Here is a 23,161-nt window from a genome sequence, read left to right as displayed (position 1 = left end):
AATGAGAATATTCAAAAGACTTCAAAATTTATGGAAGACGCAGCGTTGTATGTTATGTTTAGACATTTAGATGTTCGTTTCTGTTGTTGCAACTGAGGGAGGTTTAACGTAGCTTGATGACTGCGACTTAATTACAACCTTCTTGAAAGTTTAGGAAACGATTTGAAGAGCATCAAATGTAAATAAAGTTAGAAATAGCTCCCAACCATCAGTACTATGGGAATAAAACTATTGGCAGATACACTGTGGATGTAATCTTTAATTTCAGCAAAGTCAAATGGTGCCAATCTTATCACGAGAACGTTACTTACATCATTATACTACTTTAAGCAGCTGATAATGGAAGAACACAACTAAGTTGCCTAATGTCTTTTCTCTTTGCTTTAGTTTTACTATCAGCATAGAAAAGGGTACGTAGTGATTCGTCAGGACATCAGACTATTTTAAATGTTACCCACAATTTTCACTTTTACCCCCATAGAAAATGTGCTTCACTGCTTGTGTATTCATGTTTTTTCTTATAGCAAAACCATATTAGGATATCTGCTGTGTTCATCGAGGGGTATATCCCCGATTTTAGAGTTGTAAATCCGAAGACTTACCTCTGTCCCAGCGGGGGATGCTTCACTGTTTGAAAATAAGTAGTTTGAGCTGATTGTCTTTAAATACTATTTGACACCTATTGTAAACCACAACTTTTCCTAGTGGCGAAAGTATTCAATTTGGATACTCTAATGGACAAAAAAACAAACCAAAAACAATCAAATAAAAAAACTGATAACGATGTTCTTCGTATACAGATACCTACTGTCAATGTCCTTTGAAAATCGGAAAGAACCTTTCTCTTACCCACAACTATACAGATTAACTCTGATGGGGAATTTGCAGCCCTGCATTTACGGGACTCAAATAATATTCTATGGCCACTCTATTTTACAAGTGCAAATAAATGAAATATTGTAGAACTATATTTGTAATCCTATACGTAATTAGATTAGCTATTATTATCATAATTTCACTCACTCATTACATTAATCATTTGGTTTGTTTTGAATTTTGCTCAAAACTACTCAACGGCTATCTGCGATATCCGTCCCTCATTTAGCAGTGTAAGATTAGAGGGAAGGCAGCTAGTCATTACCACCCACTGCAAACTCTAGGGCTACTTTTTACCAACAAATAGTGGAATTGACAGTCACTATATAACGCTCCCACGGCTGAAAGGGCGAGCATGTTTGGTGTAATCTGCGACTCTCAGATTACGAGTCGAGCGCCTTAACCACTTGTCCATGTAGGGCCTACACTAATCGTTCGGACACTATGTAAATTCAATTTATTTAGGCTAAAATGAATTTTCATCGTAGTAGCAATAAAGCCGAGAGTAGCGAGTGGACATCTAAAAGGAATAACGAGTCAGATTATATTTATATGTAATTCACAACGTAGGATGACTTATTTGGTTTAGTCTGTTTTGAGTTTCTCTCAGAGCTACTTGAAGGCTATCTGAGCTAGTCTTCCTATATTTAGTAGTAGTAGACTAGAAGGAATGCAGTTGGTCAACATCATCCATAGCCATCTCTTGTATACTACTTTACCAACGAATAGCGGGATCAACCTTCATCACATTACAACGCCCCCATCACTCAATGGGCGAGCATATTCGGTAACGGGATTCGAATCCACATGTTACGAGTAGAGCGCTCTAACAACCAGGCCATACCAAGATTACGATGATAATAGACTTGATGACATTTCCCAGTAACAATTGTTCCAGTCACTTGTATGCATAAATGGTGTTTAAGTTATAAAATTACCAGAGCCATAAATATTATTTCATCATTCAGCAACACTTTGGGAATACGAAATACAAAAATTTGAACTTTACCCTCTTCACCTTAGACACCGAGAATAGGGAAGGTTGTTTAAGATTCTTTCAACGTCATCTCGTTTATCGTGAATATCATGTATATCAGAACTTGAACGACAGCTACTTATCAGCTGCTTAAATTTTGAGGTCAAGTGGCAAGTAATAACATCTTGCTTGGTAACGAGCAGTATTTAAACAGCTATATCGAATTAAAATTAAAGTAAAATAGCACTAAGTCGTTTATCTCAGGAAATGAAAAAGTTGGCGAAAAACCTCGTTCACACACACACAACATTTTCTGTTTTGCTTTCACTTACAAGTTCTTAAAATTGCTAAAGTAATTTACTTCTTGTGACTTCTTGACCAGTTCCGAAAAAAGCAAACTTGCTAAATTGCCAGTTTTTCTAAATGACAAAAAGAGTTTAAATAATAAAAGTATAAATTATAGGCTTAAAATTCAAATATATAGAAGAATATTGTGCCATTAACATTCATCAGAAGAATTCAGTTTGTAAATGATTTAAATAAAATGTACAATAATTGCAATTCATTCATTAAATCTAGTTCAGACATTAACAATCGCTAATGGAAACTGATAATGTATTAAGCGTCTAGATTTCTACTATGCCTTTCGTATCCCAGCTGACTGGCCTAGTGTGAGCTGGTATGGGTGGTTAGAGCACTCGACTCGCAGTCTGAGGATCACGGGCTCAAATTCCTGCCACACTAAATATACTCGCTCTTTCAGTCCTAGAGACGTTACAATGTCAAGGTCAATCCTATTATTCGTAGATAAAAAACTAGCCTAAAAGTTGGTGGTGAGTGGTGTTGACTAGTTTTCCCTGTAGTCTTACACTGCTAAATTAAGGATGGCTAGCGCAGATAGCCCTTGTGTGGCTTTGCGCGAAATTCAAAAAACAAACAAATAATGTTCACTTTCAGCATTAAAGAAATGTTTTACGAACACAGTTTAATCTTGTAAGTTCATAAAGGCAGGGTTCTTTTTTCTTTGTTCTGTGAAAGAAAGGTTCCGAAACTCTTCTATATTTAATACAACAGTTTTTAGATGTTGCTCCATTCTATCCCATGACCATCCCAACTCAAAAAAGTCCCTCTTATGATGTTTACAAATTAATCACGTAACAAATGAAAACAAAGAAAAGCAATGAAATAGCAATAGAAATTATTTAATTTCTTTAATAGTATACTTAATGGTGACACAATTGATGTTAATTCTGAGATTATTAAAAAAACACTGGGAAGTTTACAGGGAGATAAGACTCCAGGATCAGATAACATTTCCCCAAGGATTTTAAAGAAGATTAAGTATTAAATATAGGAACCACTTATTATTTTTTGTAAGTCTTTGAATAGTGGGCATGTGCCAAAGGATTGGATGTTAATTAGTGTAACCCCTCTTTTTAAGAGAGGTGACAAAAGTTGTCTCACTAATTATAGAGCTATTAATCTTACATCAGTCGAGGAAAAAAAAATGAAAAATGATAAAGTATACTTTGCAAAGTCATTTAGTAAAGTCTGGAATTTTATTCGATAGTCAACTCTCCAAGACGTTTTCGAAAGTAATAAAGGATGGTTTGCAAAGTCATTTTAGAAAGTTTAGAATTTTAATGGATATTTAACGTGATTACAGTAAGGAGAAATATTGCCTTGCAAATCTTTTGACATTCTTTGAAAATACTACTGCTCATACAGATGAGGCTAAGACAGCAAAATTGATAGAAGAGTGGCTGGATGGAAGAAAGTAGAGGGTTGTTATAAACGGTGTTTAGTCAAACTGGTTTAATTTCATCTCAGAACCTTTGCTCTTTCTGATTTACATCACTGATATAGATGAATGAATGGGCAAGAAATTACTTAAATTGTTGATAATATTAATGCCTTTGGTGGTACTAGCCGTGAATAGAATGCTGTTGCTTCACGAGTTGATCATTTAATGAGTTGTGCAAATAAATTACAGACGGATTTTAGTAATAATAAATGCAAGATAATGCACATTGATTATCCTAATTTGAATCATAAGTATAATTTGGATAAGAATAACGTTAACAGTGTCATAAAAGAAATGGATCTTGATGTTATCATTGATCAGTCTCTCAAGGCATTGCTAGTGGTAGGGCAAATAGGATTTTAGGTTTTATCTATCTATCTATACACACACACACACACACACACAGAAAGAGAAATACAGAGTTCAAGTCTAAAGAGGTTGTAATTTCATTGCACAAATCACTAATTAGGTTACATTTGGAGTACTATGTTCAGTCTTGGGCTCTTTACCTTAGAAAGGACATTGGATTATTGGAAACGGCCCAGTGTTGGATTACTATAATAGTGTCTGTGATAATGTGTTCTTATACAATGAGAGGTTGAAATCTCTCAAACTGTTTTCTCTTGAAAGAGTTAGAGAGATCCGACTGAGGTGTTTAAGACTGTAAAGGGAATTAATAGTGTTGACACAAAATATAGATTTTGAAAGGGTAAGAGTCATCTTTAGCTAAGACAGTTATTTTTCTAATGGTGTGTTGGCTTCTGGAATGGGTTGCCTGTGGAAGTTGTGGGGGCATTAAATTTTAACTAAGCTTAAAAGAAAACTTGATAGATATGTAAATGATAAGGGCTGGCTTTAAGATTTTCATTCCATTAATTTAACAGTTTAAGTTTAGTTTTGAGGAAGAGGCAGCCGAGATAGACCAATAGGTTTCTTGTTGTATCTAAACATTATTTTATGTGATGCGAATTATGTAAATAAAAATAAAACCATTCGATTGTGTTAAAAGAAGCGATGTTTGCCTAATGTCTTATTTATTTTCGTTACCTATTTATTAACAGATACCAGTACGTCAGTGCGTTTCCCAAAACAACAAACAAGCAAACAAACTGTATAAAGGCAACCAGTTTCAGTATCGAGGGCGAACTAAAATATTCATTTTAATATTTCTAATCAGGATTGTAGGAACAACTAAAGGTGTGTGATTTACCAATAAATAGTAAATGTATAAGATTAATTTCAATTAGGAATAAAAAATAAAAAGATGTTTGTTTGTAGTTGAGTACAAAGCTACACAAAGGGCTTTGTATCTGTGCTCTACCCACCATGGGTATCAAAACCCGGTTTCTAGTGTTACAAATGTGTAGACATACCGGTGTGCCTCTGGGAGACAAAAAGAAGACAAACGTACACTTTTAAAATACCAAAAATAGGTACGCGAGTTACATAAATACCATCATCAACACAGTTTTAACTCTCTTTTATTTGTAATGGGTGCCAGTTCTTATAACTAACGCTTTAAAACTATTAAAGTGCAAAATACCATTATATAACGTTTGGGGCAAATATGATCGGAATGAAATAAATTCCAACAACCAAAACTAGAGCAATTATAATCTAAATTTAAAGTACTCTTTTCTAACACTTGACTTGTTAAATTATTATTTGCTGAACAAAAATGTGGATATATGTTGACCAATTAGTAAGAAAGTGGGTTTTAGGTGAATCACTGAAACGGTGTTGGTATTGAAAGTATCTATATAGACTAAATGCTATAATGTAAATATCTTTATAAAATCTCACGATGCAGTAGTACCCAAAAATATTTACTACTTCACATGTTCTACACCAGAAACACTTATATGCCCTACGGGTGTTATTTTATGGTATAGTTGTTGTCAAGCGCAATGTTACACAATGGGTTATCTGTGCTCTGGTCAGTACAGGCATCGAAACCCAACTTTTAGCGTCGTAAGCTTGAAGACTTGCCGCTAAGCCACAGGGGAGGTGCTTTAAGTAACAGAATAGCTTAAAAGCATTTAAATTTGAGGTTGTCTTTATCCATGTCAAACCTACAATAAGAACTTTGACGATAGTTAAAAATATATTTTATGGTCTTCAGTAAACAAGTCCTGTGCTTGAATAAAGTAATTTTTGTGCTGTAAATCAAAAACAACTAAAACTTTAATTACGATACTTGAAAAGTGAACTAATTGAAAGATTATTGTTATTATTTCACTCATACTGGAGGCTAATCGTCTGCTTATTATATCCGATTCAAATTACGTAGCCTAACATACGAATTTTGATCGTGGTAGCTACAGAATCGAGACTGGACAATAATACTTAGTTCACTGTATCGTGGGAGAACGTGCACTTGTCTCTTGATGATAGTGTGACTTTTCAGTCACTTTTGAATGTATCGAGTTGAGAACAGATATAAAAGATCATAAATTGAATATTACCAGCACATAAAAAACCCAAAATATAAAATTCTAAATAATACTTATTTCGAATCAAAGCTAGTCACCTGCTTAGAGCGAAACTAAAAATCAGATGGAAAATGAGTATAACTAATTAAAGATTTTATTTATAATGATTACAATGCAATTCCTCAATTGGGTGCACTCGCTGTTAACGATAGTTTCGGTTGTAGACCCAATAATACCTTCCAAAGTTTGTCCAGCCCGTGAGATTCAGCTTGTTATTAAATTTATATGTTAAAATAACAGTGCAAAACAATCGCTATAAACAATTAAGGTTAAAAAGAATAAAATTAAATAATTGAAAGCAACATTAATGCTATATCGTACTAGCTAAGCATTAGAAGCAAGAGTAATTAAACAAAATTTGCTCATTTCTTTAATATGGTTCTGAATTTCGGAGACGTGTACTTCCATATTTTGTTCACACAAACAGACATTAGGGTGGAAGTACATTTTTACTGCATTTAATCAAAGAAAACGGAGAGAAGTAATTTCCTTGAATTATCGAGAATATTAAAGTAGCGTTGGAAGAGGCCAAAACACACGCTGAGCTGATCGTATTATTTTATGTTTAAACTTCTTCAAAAATAATATGTTAAACGTATTCATATTCCACGATGATGTTGATTTTGAAATGAAAAATAAGGTTGTTTCAATTTTTTAATTAGTGAATGAATATATCATTACTTGCTTTAACTGCTATATGTGTATGATAACCTGTAATAGTGTGGTCAGTCGTCACCCAAGCGGTATGAACAATAAACGTTTTATAGTACATGTTGTTGTTGAATATAAACTTTAGAGTCCTTAATGTTCAAGGGAAACGACATTCCAGTATAATTATAGGTCTTTTCTTACAGAACTACTTTGACTTGTTTTTTTAAAAAGCGCTTTCTCTATTCTTCATTCGTATCATCCGGTGCTACAGCGGTTAATCGAAACTAAATTCAGAGGTTTGATTTCCTTCGGCAGACACAACAGATAACCCGATATGACTTTGCTATAGGAAAAGTCACAAACACACACCCCTCATCGTGTTAATGCACATAAACACCTAGCTTGTGATCACCCCAATCTAACAACTGGCACAGAATTTAGTATACTGCTGGCCAAAATCTTAAGGCTAATGAACATAAAGAAAAAATATGAATTTTGCGTTGTTAGACTTAACCATTTATTTGAGTATAACTTCGAAAGATGAAAATAAGAAAGGGGGGGGGGAAATTAGCATTTAGTAGGAAAAATGTGAACACTGTGAAATTAGCCTAAATACTAACTGGTCGAAAGTTTAAAACCATACCAAAAAGAAGTCCTAAACAGGGTAGAAAATGCTCAACAAGTGGTCTCAGTAGCGAGTTGCATAGCCGTCACTGCGAATAACTGCAAACATTCGCTTTGGCATGATCGATATAAGCGTTTGCAGAAGACTGACTGGAATGTTATCCCAAGTGGTGAAGATGGCTTCACGAATATCATGCACTGTTTGGAATTGACGTCCATTTCTATAGAATTCCCTTGCCATCCACCCCCCCCAAAAAAAAAAAAACACAAAAAAAACAACAAACAAAACATTTTCAATGGGGTTCATTTCGGGCGAACACGCTGGATGGACCAAAAATGACCTTATTTGCCATGAAAATAGTCCTTTATTCTGCGGTCATTGTGGATTGCAGTGTTGTCCTGCTGAAAGATAGAGTCATTTCCACACAGTCAATAAGGATGCTCTCTCCAACATGCCAATGTAGCCAGCTGCTGTTTGACGCCCCTGTATAACCTGAAGCTTCATTGTTCCATGGAAGGAGAAAGCACCCCAGATCATGATGGAACCTCCTCCACTTTGTCGTGTAGAAAATGTCTCCAGTGGGAAATCCTTATCGTGCCAGTAACGTTGGAAGCCATCTGGACCATCCAGGTTCAATTTTTCTCATCAGAAAACAAAACCTGTGTCCACTTTTCTACGTCCCATGTTTGGTGCTTCTTAGCGAAGTTTAACCGTGCTGTTTCGTGGTGTGAAAGGAGGCGTGGCCTTTACGGTTTTTAAAGCTTTTCTCTCGTAGATGCCGTCTTATTGTTCTTGAGCTGCATTTTGCGTCCGTAAGGGCCTTAATCTGGTTCGACGACTGGCTGGTGTCTTGCCAGACAATCCGTGGAATTCTCCTGCTCAACGCCGGCGAAATTTTCTTGGGTCGACCACTTGCAATTCTCGTTCCGTATCCCTCAGGGTCTTTTAAGAAATTTACAACAGCAGTTTTACTACGCCCAATTTCACCAGCGATGGCACGTTGAGAGCCCTTGCTTTTGCAGCTCGACAAATCTGCCACGTTCAAACTCTGTCAACTTTTTAACCTTTGCCATGTTTTTACCCAATATAACACAGGAGATGTCAGTGGGAGATGTTGATAACGCTAACGCTCGAACACAAATGACTAAATTTCTTTACGTGTTTACCGATTAACGCTTCGTTTCAGTATGGTCTTAAACTTTTGACCAGCTAGTATTTCGGCTAATTTTACAGTGTTCACATTTTTTCTATTAAATGCTAAAAACGTTTTTTATTTTTATTTTCCCTTTTCTTATTTTCATCTTTCAAAGCTCTATGCAAATAAGCGGTTAAGTCCAACAATGCAAATGCATATTTTTTCTTTATGTTCATTGGCCTTAAGATTTTGTCCAGCAGTGTATATCTAAATTATTTCGTGGTTAGAAAAATATCTAGGACTGTACCGTCGGTAGTAAGACATGGATTGGCAAAGGGCGCAAACTCGAAGGATTTGGCAATTTAAATGGTCTACAGGGAGCCAAACATTGTAGCGGTATGAAAATATCTTGTGATAAAGGCCATATTTTTACATCACGGATAGCGTTTCGAAAAACGAAAAAAAAAAAGAAAAAAAAGGGCGAGTTGTTTATTTTACATACTTGAATTTTGTATCACAAATGATCAATTTATTAACTGGAAACAAACTTTAAAAATAATTTGCTATATATTGTGTCATATTAGCGAGAAACAGTGATATATTGCAACTATTTTCTAGTTTCAAGTACTTTAACACATTAAAAATACTCCTTAATATAATTAACCTGTAATTTTGAAAGTAGGTTTTAAAATTTTGAAATAACTACATGTTCTGTCCCGTAGTTGTAAGGTAGGGAGTCCGATTATTGGAAGTATATATTTAAAAGAAACAAGATTTACTCCCGCGAGGTCCCTATTTCATGAATAAACGAAACCAAAATTACGAATAATATTTTAAAAATTATTACTTGCTTTTGAAGTTCCTATATAATACTATGTTGTAGCCTACAGGGTGTATAATTCTTCTCGTGATTCGTGGCTTGAACACGTTTCACTGACATCACGACAGTACACGTTGCAACGTTAAGCGTCAGTTATACGAGGCCATTTTTATGGTCTGATGACGAAAAAGATACTACTGTATTTATTCTTGGTGTAGCTTTGTGGTATTGAAATACACTTGTTGTAATGAAAAATGCGATACATGTAATGCAGTTTCGTTTGTTCCAGATGAAACAATTTATTTTTAAATCATTGTATATCTACTATTTTTGTTTTTAGTCTTGGTTATTTTAGTTCTGTAGATTTGAATTGCAAGGATGCCAAACTCATGACAAGCGACTTAAAAGTCTAATATTCTTCACGATATATTAAGATATACCCTGCAATTATGTCATAATTTTGGTAACGTAAGAAGTTGTCTAATTTGTCTGTAATAGCTAACCTTGATGAAAAGTCAAAGATAGAGAACTGTTATCTTACAATTAAGAAGTGTAATTGTCTCATTTTTGCAGTTACCACTGTCAAGTGCGTTAACTTTCATGATGATTTTTTAGTTTTACTTATTTAAGAGTGGGAGACCTGTCTCTAACCAAGCAACACAATACATAAAGTAACAAGTCTTAACTAACAAATTGGACACCCACAGTTTAATTACTTTGGCAAAACAAATTTTATCTACACTCAAATGTACAAATCATTTAAATTACTAGAGTTTAGATGTTTGATATAACGTTTTTCTCATTCCTCCTTAAAAGGCTGGAAATGTATTTCGGAGCATTAGAGTTTGAAATTTGGCTGGAGAAACCACATGTTGCTAGAAAATGTTTTACTAGATGTTTCACTAGAAGGTAGTCGCTTTTTTTTTTTTTTTTTTTTTTTTTTTTTAGAAACAACAGTGGATAATTCCTAGCTGAGCTCCTGCAACGTACTTAACTTTCTATATAAAGAGCATAACAGTTATATAAACACATAAAAGCTAAGAACCTGATGGTCCCCTAAAGAAATACGATAAACAGTTTGAAGAAAACAGCCATTTTAAAAGATAACACTATGTAACAAAATTTTTACTTTTACTTGTTCCTGAGTAGAAAGTGTTATTTCCCAATTGCTTGTGCCTACAGTAAATGGAAAAGACCTATTTTTGCTTTCAAACGTTGCTTTTGTGACCTGGGTAATGAAATTTTCAGATTTACCTATTTTCCAGATCATTCCTGGTAAATTCAGTGCTAAGTAGTTGATAGAGAATTTTCTCGAACTAACAAGAATTTTCAAGAACTTTCTGGAATGCTGTATAGTAATATACACACACACACACACACACAAGGGGTCTCCACTTACCATTTCAGTTTAGTTCTAGCTGCCTAAGTGAATACGTAGACCTATCTGATTTTATCAGAGATGGCATCAAAAAGCTGCAAGCATTCTCCAGACGCATTCTGCTATGTATGTTGCCAATTTATCAAGACAAGAGCGGAAACGTACTCTGTGACAGCATCTGCCAAAATGCGTGAAGCATATTTCGGCATGCCTGTAGGGAATCAAGACAAACCCTAGGCATCTCATTTTACCTGCGAGCACTGCAAGAAACTCTAGAAGGTAAAACTGCCAATTTTTGCTTGGTTGAGTAGTAACATTAAATTTTAAAAGATCTAAAATTTGAATATATTTTTGATTTCCAATATATAGAAAAATATCCAAATATTTTGCATGAACCTCTTACACATCAGTTGTGGATGAAATAAATTTATTCTTCATAATAACAATTTTATTTTGCTCTTTTGCAGAGGGGAAAAGAGAGCCACGAAGTTCGTTATTTTAAGAAGTTGGCGTGAACCCACTGACCACTCAAGCAATTGTTACTTCTGCATGGTGGACTCTTCTAAACGACGGGCTGGCAAGAATGCATCTGCTATCATGTATCCGGACTTTCCATCATCCATCGCCCCAGTGCTACACTGCCCTGAGCTCCCTGTATCCACTCCGCCAGAGAGAAAGCAACCATCCTCAGAAGAGAGCAGCAAATCTCTAAAAACTATTCACTTCTAAACATTTTTATATAACTTTAGTATAAATACATGTAAATCTTCATTCATATGCCGTTTTATTCAGACCTTATGCAACTGAAAATGTGCAAATATGCCCGTTTTTACATAGAAAGTAGGTTAATTTCTACATTTCATTATCCAGGTTACAAAAACAAAGTTTGAAGGGAATAATGGCCATTTTCTGTACTTTTACAACATAAGCAATTAAGAAATAACACATACCATCCATGAACAAAATGTGTGTTACATAGTGTAACGTGATAAATAATTTCATGGCATAAAAACACTGAATATAACTACAAGCAAGAAAATGCTGATCTCAAATAATTCAAGTTCGAAAAAATACACGTTATTTTCACTAGAGGCAGAAGGTTAGAAGGCAGTTTCAATATCGATATAGTCACGTTATCCATTGGGTTCATGGTTTACATTCTAAAAGGGTTCAGAAAAAATCTGTAGATATTGAAAAGATATTTTTTTCATTTTTGTATTGAAATTAAATGGAATTTTTTTGAAATGTAAACGATTATATCACTTTATAACTTACTTTTATCATTTTTAGTTAAATTTTAATTAAGCCACTTATTCGGGTGTACAAGGGCCCTAATGGGATATATTTTTGGGAAAAACTTGAACTTTATTATTAATTTTCACATAAGTGAGTATTTTTGTGGATTTGATTGTTGATAAAGGTCATAACTCTAAAGTGACATTATGGGGTTGGGGTCCAGAGCCCATTACATGGTTAATATGGCATCGATTATCAATAAGTTAGGAAACAGAAATTAGCTAAACTGAGGAGCAGAGTTCAGTTGTAAGGTTTGTTTGTTTTTGAATTTCGCGCAAAGCTACACGAGGGCTAGCCGTCCTAATTTGGCAGTGTAATACTAGAGGAAAGGCAGCTAGTCATCATCACCTACCGCCAACTCTTGGGCTACTCTTAGGATTGACCGTTACATTATAACGCCCCAACGGCTGAAATGGCGAGAATGTTTGGTGTGACGGGGATTTGAACCCACGACCCTCAGATTACGAGTCGAGCGCCCTAACCACCTAGCCATGCTGGGCGTCAGTTAAAAAGATTCAGCCAAGGAAAGCTACAGCTCAGTTAGTCTTACTATTATAAATATCTATACGTAACATGACACGCTAGTGGTAGACATGAATAAATCTTAGTGCACTACATGCCACTTGTCAATCTTGTCGACGAGTGGCGGGAACACAAAAGGGTGCGTGTATGTACGTTTTCTTACAGCAAGCCACATCGAGCTATCTGCTGTGTTTACCAAAAAGGAAACAAACCCCTCATTTTAGAGTTGTATATCCGTAGACTTACCACTGTACAAGCGGGGGACAATAGTAAAAGAATTAGCCTAGAATGAGATAATCTGATTTCTCAGATGTGCATTTGCAGACACAATGAATTTAGATGAACTCATAGAATGCTTTCATTTTTATTATACCCCCAGTGGAAAATCGATGTGTCTGCGGACTTACAACGCTAGAATCGGGGTTTCGATACCCGTGATGGACAGAGCATAGATAGCCCATTGTGTTGCTTTGAGTTTAACTTCAAACACACACAGACATTACTACTAAATGCTAACAGAAACGCCGCCCTATGGGCGACTGTTCTGCTAGTAATGGTACTAATAGTATTTATACCGTATTGAAGATAATTTAAGAAATCGAACATTTTTTTAAATGTATTCTTTTTTTTGGGGGGAAGTACTGCATAGGAAAAAATGTTCGGATTGTGTTCTATAGTTTTACGAAACGTATTACATCAAAATGATTCAATGTATAACCTCAAAATATTCATACACTTTACTGACAAATTGCAATGTATTTATACATTAAAAGTAGCGTTATTCATTATAAAAGAAGTTTTGACAACTCCAATCTTTCAGTACTTTATTTAAAAAATTGCATCAATAAGGATATAAACAAACCCTCACTTAGTCCTAGTGAAAATCGTGTTCTTGATGGGAGAAAAGTATGTTTATTTGAAACCGGTTTCTATTATAAAGAAATAGTTGTTACAAATATCAGTTATTTTGAAAATTGTCTGAATTTTCAAAAATACAAAGTTAAACAGTAGAACAATGTTACATTCTATTGTCCCCCGCTGGGACAGCGGTAAGTCTACGTATTTACAACGCTAAAATCAAAGGTTCATTTCCTTTAAGCGGACTCAGCAGATAGTCAGATGTGACTTTGCTATAAGAAAATACCCACACTCACGTATCCTACCACCTGTGTCACCGAGTTAAAACCTGGATTACTGCTATTGCAATCAGATGACGGAAATAAATGCTTCATGGCCGTGACTTTTTTTTACAAGTGTAAGAAAGCACATTTTATGCTAATCCGAAAACTGAATCGTTGGCTCAGAAACGAAGAGCTTAATTTGAAAGACATTCCCCTTTCTCTTGCACGAAAGAAGAAAAATTTCCCACTGTAAAAACAAACAATTACATTTATTATAGCAGAATTTCTTACACTTTCCTTATACACTTCAGTTCAAATTTTTATTATTCAGTGCTTGAATAGTTTTTCATTCTCATAAGAATCCTGTTAAAAAGACCCAATGCGTAATAGTGCAGTTTTAAATTGGAAACTTTTTTTTTCTCAAAGTGAATTATTGGGCTGAGGAATAATTCGTGAGCGTTTCTTCAAGTTAAAAAAAATATATTCATAAATAAAACGCTTTCGCAAAATATTTCATGTCATTTGGTAGATAATTTTTTGCTCTAATAGATGGTGTGTTTGATTTTCATATGTCTTTAATTTTTGCTTTCATTTTCAGCTCATTAAATGGAATGTCAAGTGGACAAAATCGAGCATTTTCGACATCATCTGCTTTTCGCATTTAATTTCTTGCAATTTCGTTTAAAACAATGCATACTATATACCTAGGTATTACATGAAATAAAGTATCATAATAAATGTTTTGGGTGTAATGTGTTCATGCATTGAAGTATTGTATAGTCTTGCATGTAATGCTTGAATGAAATTATTTAAAAACGCTCACGAATTATTCCTCAACCTAATAGAATGTTAACAGTGTCATATTTTTTCTATAAATTAAGATTTATTAGAGTATGTCTAAGTAACTTATAGTGCAAAATTTAACTCTTCGTTTTTTTCACTTTTATATCATGTATCTACATGTTACATGATTGGGGTAAGTGTAGGAAGAAATGGGCTGATTTTAGCAATAAATAAATTGTGTGTAAATTCAGAACCCTGATTGTACTGAATGGAGCATGTTACTTATATTTAACATACAGAGGTACTGGACGATAGCTCACTGGTGTCTCGAATTATACGTGTAAGTATAGACTAACTAGCTAGGTTTTATAAACACAAGTTTTACTTTTTCTAGAAATACTATAAATTGTTTACTAACTTCAATATTTCGTTTTGCATAAGGCATATAAATAGATAGTGTTGTCAATGTAAATTAGTAATATAGTGTACAACGAGAACCGAGAGCAAATTTTATGTGCTGTCTGATACTTATAATCTAACCTATGTAAAAGCCCATGTGTCACGTCACATTTGATTTCAAGAAACGTCAGGTGTCATAAAAGCCAAAATGTTTTAATACAGACAGAATAGTTCGATTACTCTCTGCCCACTACGATTTTAGTCACGGGGTGCAAGGGGGCCGCGAAACATTACAAGTGTAGTCAGTGTTGGTATAATAAGCCTTAAGTAATGGTGTAGTATGGGATCACCTTGCCTTGAACCATGTGCATGAAATTTTTCATGAAACTGAAAATATCGATTAAGTTTTCAAACTTCAATCGTCTATGAATTAAAGTTATTTTCTGTAATATCACCTACGTTTTAAATAAAAAAAAACCTATTTAATTAAAGGAGATTCTAAATTAAGAAATTAACAAATATTTTACCAGTTTTTTTGGTTATAGATTTCAGTTTATACTTCAAGTACATACATTAACAACAATATTAGGTTACACTTTTATTATTAACCAACATGACATTAAAAGCCATTGTTAGAACGTGCTGTTACCAAAACACATTGGCTTTCCAATGTATTAGGTGTTAATGTAACCTATGTTTACGAATAATCATTATAGAAGTACGCCACGAATTTATTTCATATAATGATCTCAGTTCTGATTGGCTTTTAAAGGAATTTCTTCCTCTTTAGTGGTGAAACTTAATTTCGCTAAATTTACTCATTTCAGTTAGCTGTGAAATGCAAGCTTAGGATATACTAACATCATTTTTGTCGGGCCAGTAAGAATCTTAATAATGGGTAGTTTAGAAGCACTGAAACTTACTTTGTAGGCGTGTCTTCTTCTTCAGAAACACAACCCGAATCTTCTTCCTCGCTTTTACTCTCATTTTGTTTTTCTATACCGTTGTTATCGTCATGGAAATGGGTATCATTTTGGCCCAAGGTAGCATGTGAAGAATCATCTAGTTGAGAGGAATACGCTGTAGACACGCCTCCGCCCGTGGCAGCCGCAAGAGCTGGGGTAGTTGATAGTAAGCGCCTCACTAAAGTTTGATTTGAAGAATGCCGATCAGGACCTGAGCGAGTAGAAACTAAAATCTTTTTTATGACGGATACAGTAGTCAAGGATGTTCGAGCTGGCATATTAACATACACACAAAGAAATGAATATACTAGATATACTTCAAATGCTTAGATGCTTGCCAGTAATATCAAGTACTTTCAATATTAAAGTATTACAGTCTGTGATAATATCCATCGAAGTAGCTGCAACCCCCAATCTAACCAAACGGCCGGGCTTAACAGCCGAGTAATGCTGTTTAACCCACAACCTTCACTACAGACTTTAACCGCCAACCCACAAATATCAGCTAACGACCAGAGAAGAAACCGTATAGTTCAACCCGGCATTGACCCTACACTGATGTATGTTTGGTGCCTGGAATGGCAGACGATCAGTGGCCGATGGGGGTGGAAGACGCGGACCTTGGTTGAAGCAGGAGGCAAAGTAATCTCGACGCCGGCGTTTATCAAAGGTCACTTCGTATCATATATCCTTTTACCTCGTCTTTCCTAGGAAAGGTTGGCTGGTTTAGTTAAGCTGCCAGTGTAAATCAGTAACAGAATGTTCTTAGCATTGTTTGCCTTACGACAATAGCTAGGACTGATAACATGTGAATATTAAACTACAATGGTATCGCTCAAAGCTCACAGAGATTATTTCTGGGAAAGATAAGGAGGAACAGTAAATAATAAACATGCTATTGTACCTACAGCGGGTTCAGATCGGTGTTTTGTTTAAATTTAAAAATTACTAATCTCAACTGATAATAAAGGAAAGTTTATCTCCCAGTTTAGATTGCAAAAAAAAGGAAGTTAAGGCAAAAAGAGGTGATGTAAAACTATTATTGTAGTTCATAAAAATATACGAAAGTTGAACTGATACTAAAACATAAAAGTTTGCACTTTAACACCCTTTCCTCAAAAAACCTGCTTGTTTTGGAATTTCGCACAAAGCTACTCGAGGGCTATCTGTGCTAGCCGTCCCTAATTTAGCAGTGTAAGATTAGAGGGAAGGCAGCTAGTCATCACCACCCACCGCCAACTCTTGGACTACTCTTTTACCAACGAATAGTGGGATTGACCGCCGTCACATTATACACCCCCATGGCTGGGAGGGCGAGCATGTTTAGCGCGACGCGGGCGCGAACCCGCGACCCTCGGATTACAAGTCGCACGCCTTACACGCTTGGCCATGCCAGGCCCTCAAAAAACCTAATAAAAGAATTTTAAACTTTCGAAACAGAAAGACAATGAAGAAAGTGAAGAATTGGAACAGGTGAAATGTGCACTTTGTAAATAATAATAAGATAAACGTGTGGCTTATCTGTTCTTGAATTTCTATATCGTGTAATATTTCACACAAACTTACTAACTCTGTGATACTCGTACTTACTCATAATACAAGACCCAAAGAAACAAGAACCGATATCTAGTGGAATAAATATCGATCTATTGTCAAAAATGTTAGGCCTCTTGAAATTTATTTTTATTTGTAAAAGCCTTACCACGCTTTCAATCGTGAAGAGTGGAGAGAAAAAAAAGTTAGGAGGGCTTATTATTGCCAATAATTACTTGTTGCAGTTTAATTGATAGGTGTAATCACATTATAGACTTTTTCGTTTGACTGTCTTCCCTCCCCCACAAATTTCACTATTTGTGAAAGCCCCCTCCCTCTATTTATATTGATGTTTATAAATGTCAAATCTACACCAATGAAGCAGTGCACAGCTTGTAATAACTTTAGAAGATTGCGTGAAAGGAAAGGAAATCAATATGAGACTAAATCTTATGTTTGTTGTAATACTGAAGTTAAGACATTTCACGAACCCCAGGGTAACGCAACAGACACAAAACCTTTAATATCTAATTCATCGGAAACTGAAGTTTCTGTGTTATCATTATGATTGCAAACAGGTTATATTGTTAATTATGGGCGATAAGAAAAGTATCTTCAACGAGCTAATAAACTGAAGTATTATATTTTCTCGCAGTAACAAGTGACATGACTTTATTGGGAAGTGGGAAGAGTAGGCAAAAACAATCTAAGTTAATCTAACATAGCTGTTAATGATAGTATGTGTACACTAACTGAAGATGGGGGTGGATGGGAGGCACCCATCCACTAAATAAAACTACGTTTTAATATTCTACATTGATATATTTTATCATTTTTCTTTCATCTTCTAAGTTATCGCATTTAAAAAAAAATTACTGCCTTATTGATTTTCACCGTTTTAAAGTTCTTATGCATTTCATACTTCGAAATAGCTTTAACTGTTGAAAAATATTTCAAAAGATGGTATAACTGTTTTGTTTCTTTTGCAACACCAATGAACGCTATTTGACTGTACATTTTATTTCACAGTTAAAAAAAGCACCAAGTCACCACCAAACACAAATCAAATTCGTAAATATTAATTACTATTTCGAAGTTAAGTGTTATGTATCAGGGATTGAGGAACCAATTTGTAGTAGTCGGGAAATTCATATAATATCCTGCAAAGCATGCAATGTTAAAGAAGTTTGGGGACAAGTCTCACCCAGGAAAATTTTTGAAGACAGGTGATTTAATTTCATGTTGATTTTACTATAATTTATTGAACATATGCATCGTTTGGAAATACTTCTTTATTATTCACAAAATATAGGTGATCACTGACACATATACTCACCATAGCTAAAACAAAGTACACTTGCAGAATATACGTGTAATTTACAATGCATTCTCATACTGATTCATACATGCTACTATAAGTTTATATATTTACCTAGAAATATTTTTTGAGGTGCAAGCTAAAGTTTAAAAAGCGCTACAGTTACCATGACAAATGTTTGTCCGGTATGCACGTGAGACGAAATATTTTAAGAACTCTCCAGCTTATTGAGGTGGGTGGAAATGTTAAGCAAGAATGGTAAATGTTAATAATAATCGTTTGGCCCACACTTTAATCATCTTTCAAAGTTATTTTTCCTTTATAGTATTTTCTTTTGGTGCATTCATATTTATCACTATAATTGCATTTGTTTGTTTGTAAACATTTGTTGGAAGTCGAACCTTTAAATTTAAAATAAAATAATTCAGTCTGTTTTAGCAACATTTTATCTGATGATTTCCTATGTTATAACCATACGAACAAAGCAATCTTGTTATGTAAATGTATGTATTGTTTCCAGATTAAACAAATAATATTAAATAGCGCCTTTGTGGAAGGGAGGCTGTTTTTTGTTTGAATTTTGCACAAATCTACACAATACACGAGGCCTATTCATCCCTAATTTAGCAGTGAAATACTAGAGGGAAGGCAGCTAGTCATCACCACCAACCGCCAACTCTTGGGTTACTCTTTTAACAACGACTAATGGAATTGATCGTCCATTATAACGTCCCCACGACTAAAATGGCGACCATGTTTGAAGGAGAGGCATAATGCCTAGTTCAAATGACTCTCTCTATGCATTCCTTAACTCCCAGTCAAATATTAGCTGTAATTTGTGTGTGTTTTAATTTATTTTTTAATTTGTTGGATGCAGGGATACCGGAATTATTTAAAAGATCAGGGGTCTGAAAGTTGAGGAGAGGAAGGCCTCACGAAAGATCCTGGGTCTTATGGTTCAGTGATCTTAAACTTTAATGAAGATTCGTTTATATTTTTTGCTTTCATTTCTTTGTGTTTGTACTGCATACACACATATTTCACTAGTTATAAGCTGACAATCGCACAATTTTATTGTCAATTAATGGTTTAGATTTTTTTCAGCATTGAACTACATACACCGCTGGCCAAAATCTTAAGGCCAATGAACATAAAGAAAAAATATGAATTTTGCGTTGTTAGACTCAATCACTTATTTGAGTAGAGCTTCGAAAGATGAAAATAAGAAAAGGGAAAATAAAAATAGAAAACATTTTTAGCATTTAACAGGGAAAATGTAAACACTATGAAATTAGCCTAAATACTAGCTGGTCAAAAGCCAAGACCATACCAAAAAAAGTCTTAAACAGGGTAGGAAATGCCCAACAAGAAGTCTCAGTAGTGAGTTGCACTATCGTCATTGTGAATAACTGCAAACATTCGCTTTGGCACGGTCGATATAAGCGTTTGCAGAAGGTTGGCTGGAATGTTATTTCAAGTGGTGAAGATGGCTTCATGAAGATCATGCACTGTGTGGAATTGACGTCCATTTCTATAGACTTCCCTTGTCATCCACCCTCAAACATTTTCAAGGGGGTTCAGTTCGGGCGAACACGCTGGATGGTCCAAAAGAATCACGTTATTCGCCACAAAAAAGTCCTTAGTCCTGCGAGCATTGTGGATTGCAGCGTTGTACTGCTGAAAGATCCAATCATTTCCACACAACCGAGAGCCTTCAATCAATAAGGATGCTCTCTCCAACATGCCAATGTAGCCAGCTGCTGTTTGAAGCCTCTGTATAACCTGAAGCTCCATTATTCCATGGAAGGAGAAAGCACCCCAGATCATGATGGAACCTTCTACACTGTGTCGTGAAGAAAATGTCTCTAGTGGGATATCCTTATCGTGCCAGTAACGTTGGAAGCCATCTGGACTATCCACTTTTCTACGTCCCATGTTTGGTACTTCTCAGCGAAGTTTAATCGAGCTATTTCATGGTGTGGAAGAAGGCGTGGCCTTTGAAGACATTTAAGGTTTGTAAAGCCTTTCTCTCGTAGATGCTGTCTTATTGTTCTTGAGGTGCATTCTGCGTCCGTAAGGGTCTTAATCTGGTTCGACGATCGGCTGGTGTCTTTCCAGACAATCCGTGGAATTCTCCTGCTCAACGCCGGCGAAATTTTCTTGGGTCGACCACTTGCAATTCTCGTTCCGTATCCCTCAGGGTCTTTTAAGAAATTTACAACAGCAGTTTTACTACGCCCAATTTCACCAGCGATGGCACGTTGAGAGACCTTGCTTTTGCAGCTCGACAATTCTGCCACGTTCAAACTCTGTCAACTTTTTAGCCTTTGCCATGTTTTTGCCCAATGTAACACAGGAGATGTCAGTGGGAGATGTTGATAACACTAACGCTTGAACACAAATGACTAAATTTCGTTACGTGTTTACCGATTAACGCTTCGTTTCAGTATGGTCTTAAACTTTTAACCAGCTAGTATTTAGTCTAATTTCATAGTGTTCATATTTTCCCTATTAAATGTTAAAAAGGTTTTTTTTTTAATTTTCCCTTTTCTTATTTTCATTTTTTGAAACTCTACTCAAATAAGTGGTTGAGTCTAATAGCGCAAAATGCATAGTTTTTCTTTATGTTCATTGGCCTTAAGATTTTGGCAAGCAGTGTATGTACACGAAAATATCGATTATTTATATTGAGCCCGGCATCTATGTAAGAATCTAGTTAGAAAATATGCCATCTTCTTCCTTTATATTCACTTTTACCAACGCTTTCACAACTACCACTTGTATTTATGACAAAGCTTCCAATTCTTTTTGCTGCTACTATAAATTTGTATTACTGCCTACAAAGAAAGTGGCCGGTCAGTAAAACCTTACCATTCACCAGCCATGTTAATAGATTGTTTACTTTTTTTTTTCTTAACGCAACTGTAACTTAAAGTGCGACGAATGTTTTGTAGTATCGCACGGATTCGAACTTGGTTCATCAACTGGAGAATCCAGAGCTTTAGCCATAGGATTGGCCTGTTTCTGGTAACATGAATAGGCTTTAAACAGAACAATGATTTTTTTTTTTTTGTTATATCAGAAAACCTTTACTGTTATTTGTTTTTGCTCACCAAAATGTCTAGAGTCAGTGGCAAGCCGAACGTGAATATTTAATATATTTGTGATATTTATATTTTATTTAATACAATAAACAGTGGATGCGCGTTTCTATTATTTTCTATGGTTACACGCTAAAAGATGTTTTAGCACATTTATCTTCTTCTTCCAATTATGAAGTCTCGAAGCATCACATTTGTCAATACGCAGTCAAAGCGGCGTGTCTCTGTTTCTAATTTATATGTCGTATCACCCACAACAAAGAGGAAATTAGCCAGCAACAAGTTGCAGTTTATTTTATACACACGTTATGTGGTTGTTAACTAATTCATTTATTTTTTTTACTTATTATATCTGCATTTTTTGTTTGTTTGTAATTAAAGACAAAACTACGTTCTCCCTCTGGTACAACAGTAAGTCTATGGATTTACAACGATAAAATCAGGTGTTCGATTTCCCTCAGTGGACTCAGCAGGTAGCCCAATGTGGCTTTGCTATAAGAAAAACACAGACAAACCTACGCAAAGAGCTATGTATGCTCTGCCCACCAGGAGTAATGAAACATAGTTTCTGGCGTTATCAGTTCACAGCTGTACCGCTGCGCCACTGGTGGTGGAGGATTATTTTATACAAGTTCTCAACATAAATACGAGAGGGTTGGACTTCTAATCGCTACTCGACGCAAGCCCCGTCTACCACCAATAATTGAAATTAATCAAAACCTGCAACTGCATTCTGAAAATAACTCGAAATAAGACCTACTTAAATCACTCATAAGAAGTGAAGAGGACTATTAATACTCTTAACTACAGTTATTGAGAACAAAAGCTTTACAGGCTTTACTAAGCTTCTCATCTCTTTAATTGAATAGAATATAACAAAGAAGGCAACATACTTTAATATATATAATTATTTTAGAATAATATATAAATATAATATTGTACTTCAAAGTGTACAATAAATTCACTTATAATTAATAACTTGAGTTTTTAGAGTTTTATTTATATCATCACATTTTTTGGTTAGAAATTTAATTAAATTTTGTACAAGCTTTAACATCTCTGTTTTGTTTTACTTAAATGACAGTGAAGGTTTAATTTTTGAACTCATTATTTCATTTATTATAGTATTTACAGTTCCGAAATAATTGTGCATCACTTTTTGTTTTTAATTTGTTATGTGAAAGATTAATTTTATATAAGTGGAGAGACTTACAGCCATGAGCGGCAAAGCCAGGTGATAAAGGCACTTGACTCGTAATCCGAGGGTTGCGGAGTTGAATCCCAGTCATACCAAACATCTTCGTCCTTTCAGCCGTGGTAAAAGAGTAGCCCAAGAGTTGGCGGTGGGTGGTGATTACTAGATGTC

The 23,161-nt window shown here is 35.1% G+C and overlaps 1 protein-coding gene across 2 annotated transcripts in view; it reads right to left on the bottom strand.

Moving 5' to 3' along the window:
• LOC143253301 (transcription factor EC-like) overlaps window positions 1-16,319 on the bottom strand; it is a 95,433-nt gene extending 79,114 nt beyond the window's left edge. Inside the window, exon 1 of one of the 2 annotated variants that reach the window (XM_076506959.1) lies at window positions 15,802-16,319. In XM_076506959.1, coding sequence (XP_076363074.1) covers window positions 15,802-16,121 — 320 coding nt within the window. In that variant the 5' untranslated portion in view covers window positions 16,122-16,319. The remainder of the gene's footprint in view (window positions 1-15,801) is intronic. The other variant, XM_076506960.1, reaches the window with a different exon arrangement.
• Between the last annotated feature and the right edge of the window lie 6,842 nt (window positions 16,320-23,161).

The sequence above is a fragment of the Tachypleus tridentatus genome, chromosome 6 (assembly GCF_004210375.1).
Source record: "Tachypleus tridentatus isolate NWPU-2018 chromosome 6, ASM421037v1, whole genome shotgun sequence".
In the NCBI taxonomy this organism is placed as follows: Eukaryota; Metazoa; Arthropoda; class Merostomata; order Xiphosura; family Limulidae; genus Tachypleus; species Tachypleus tridentatus.
This window is presented reverse-complemented; position numbering and strand designations above follow the sequence as displayed.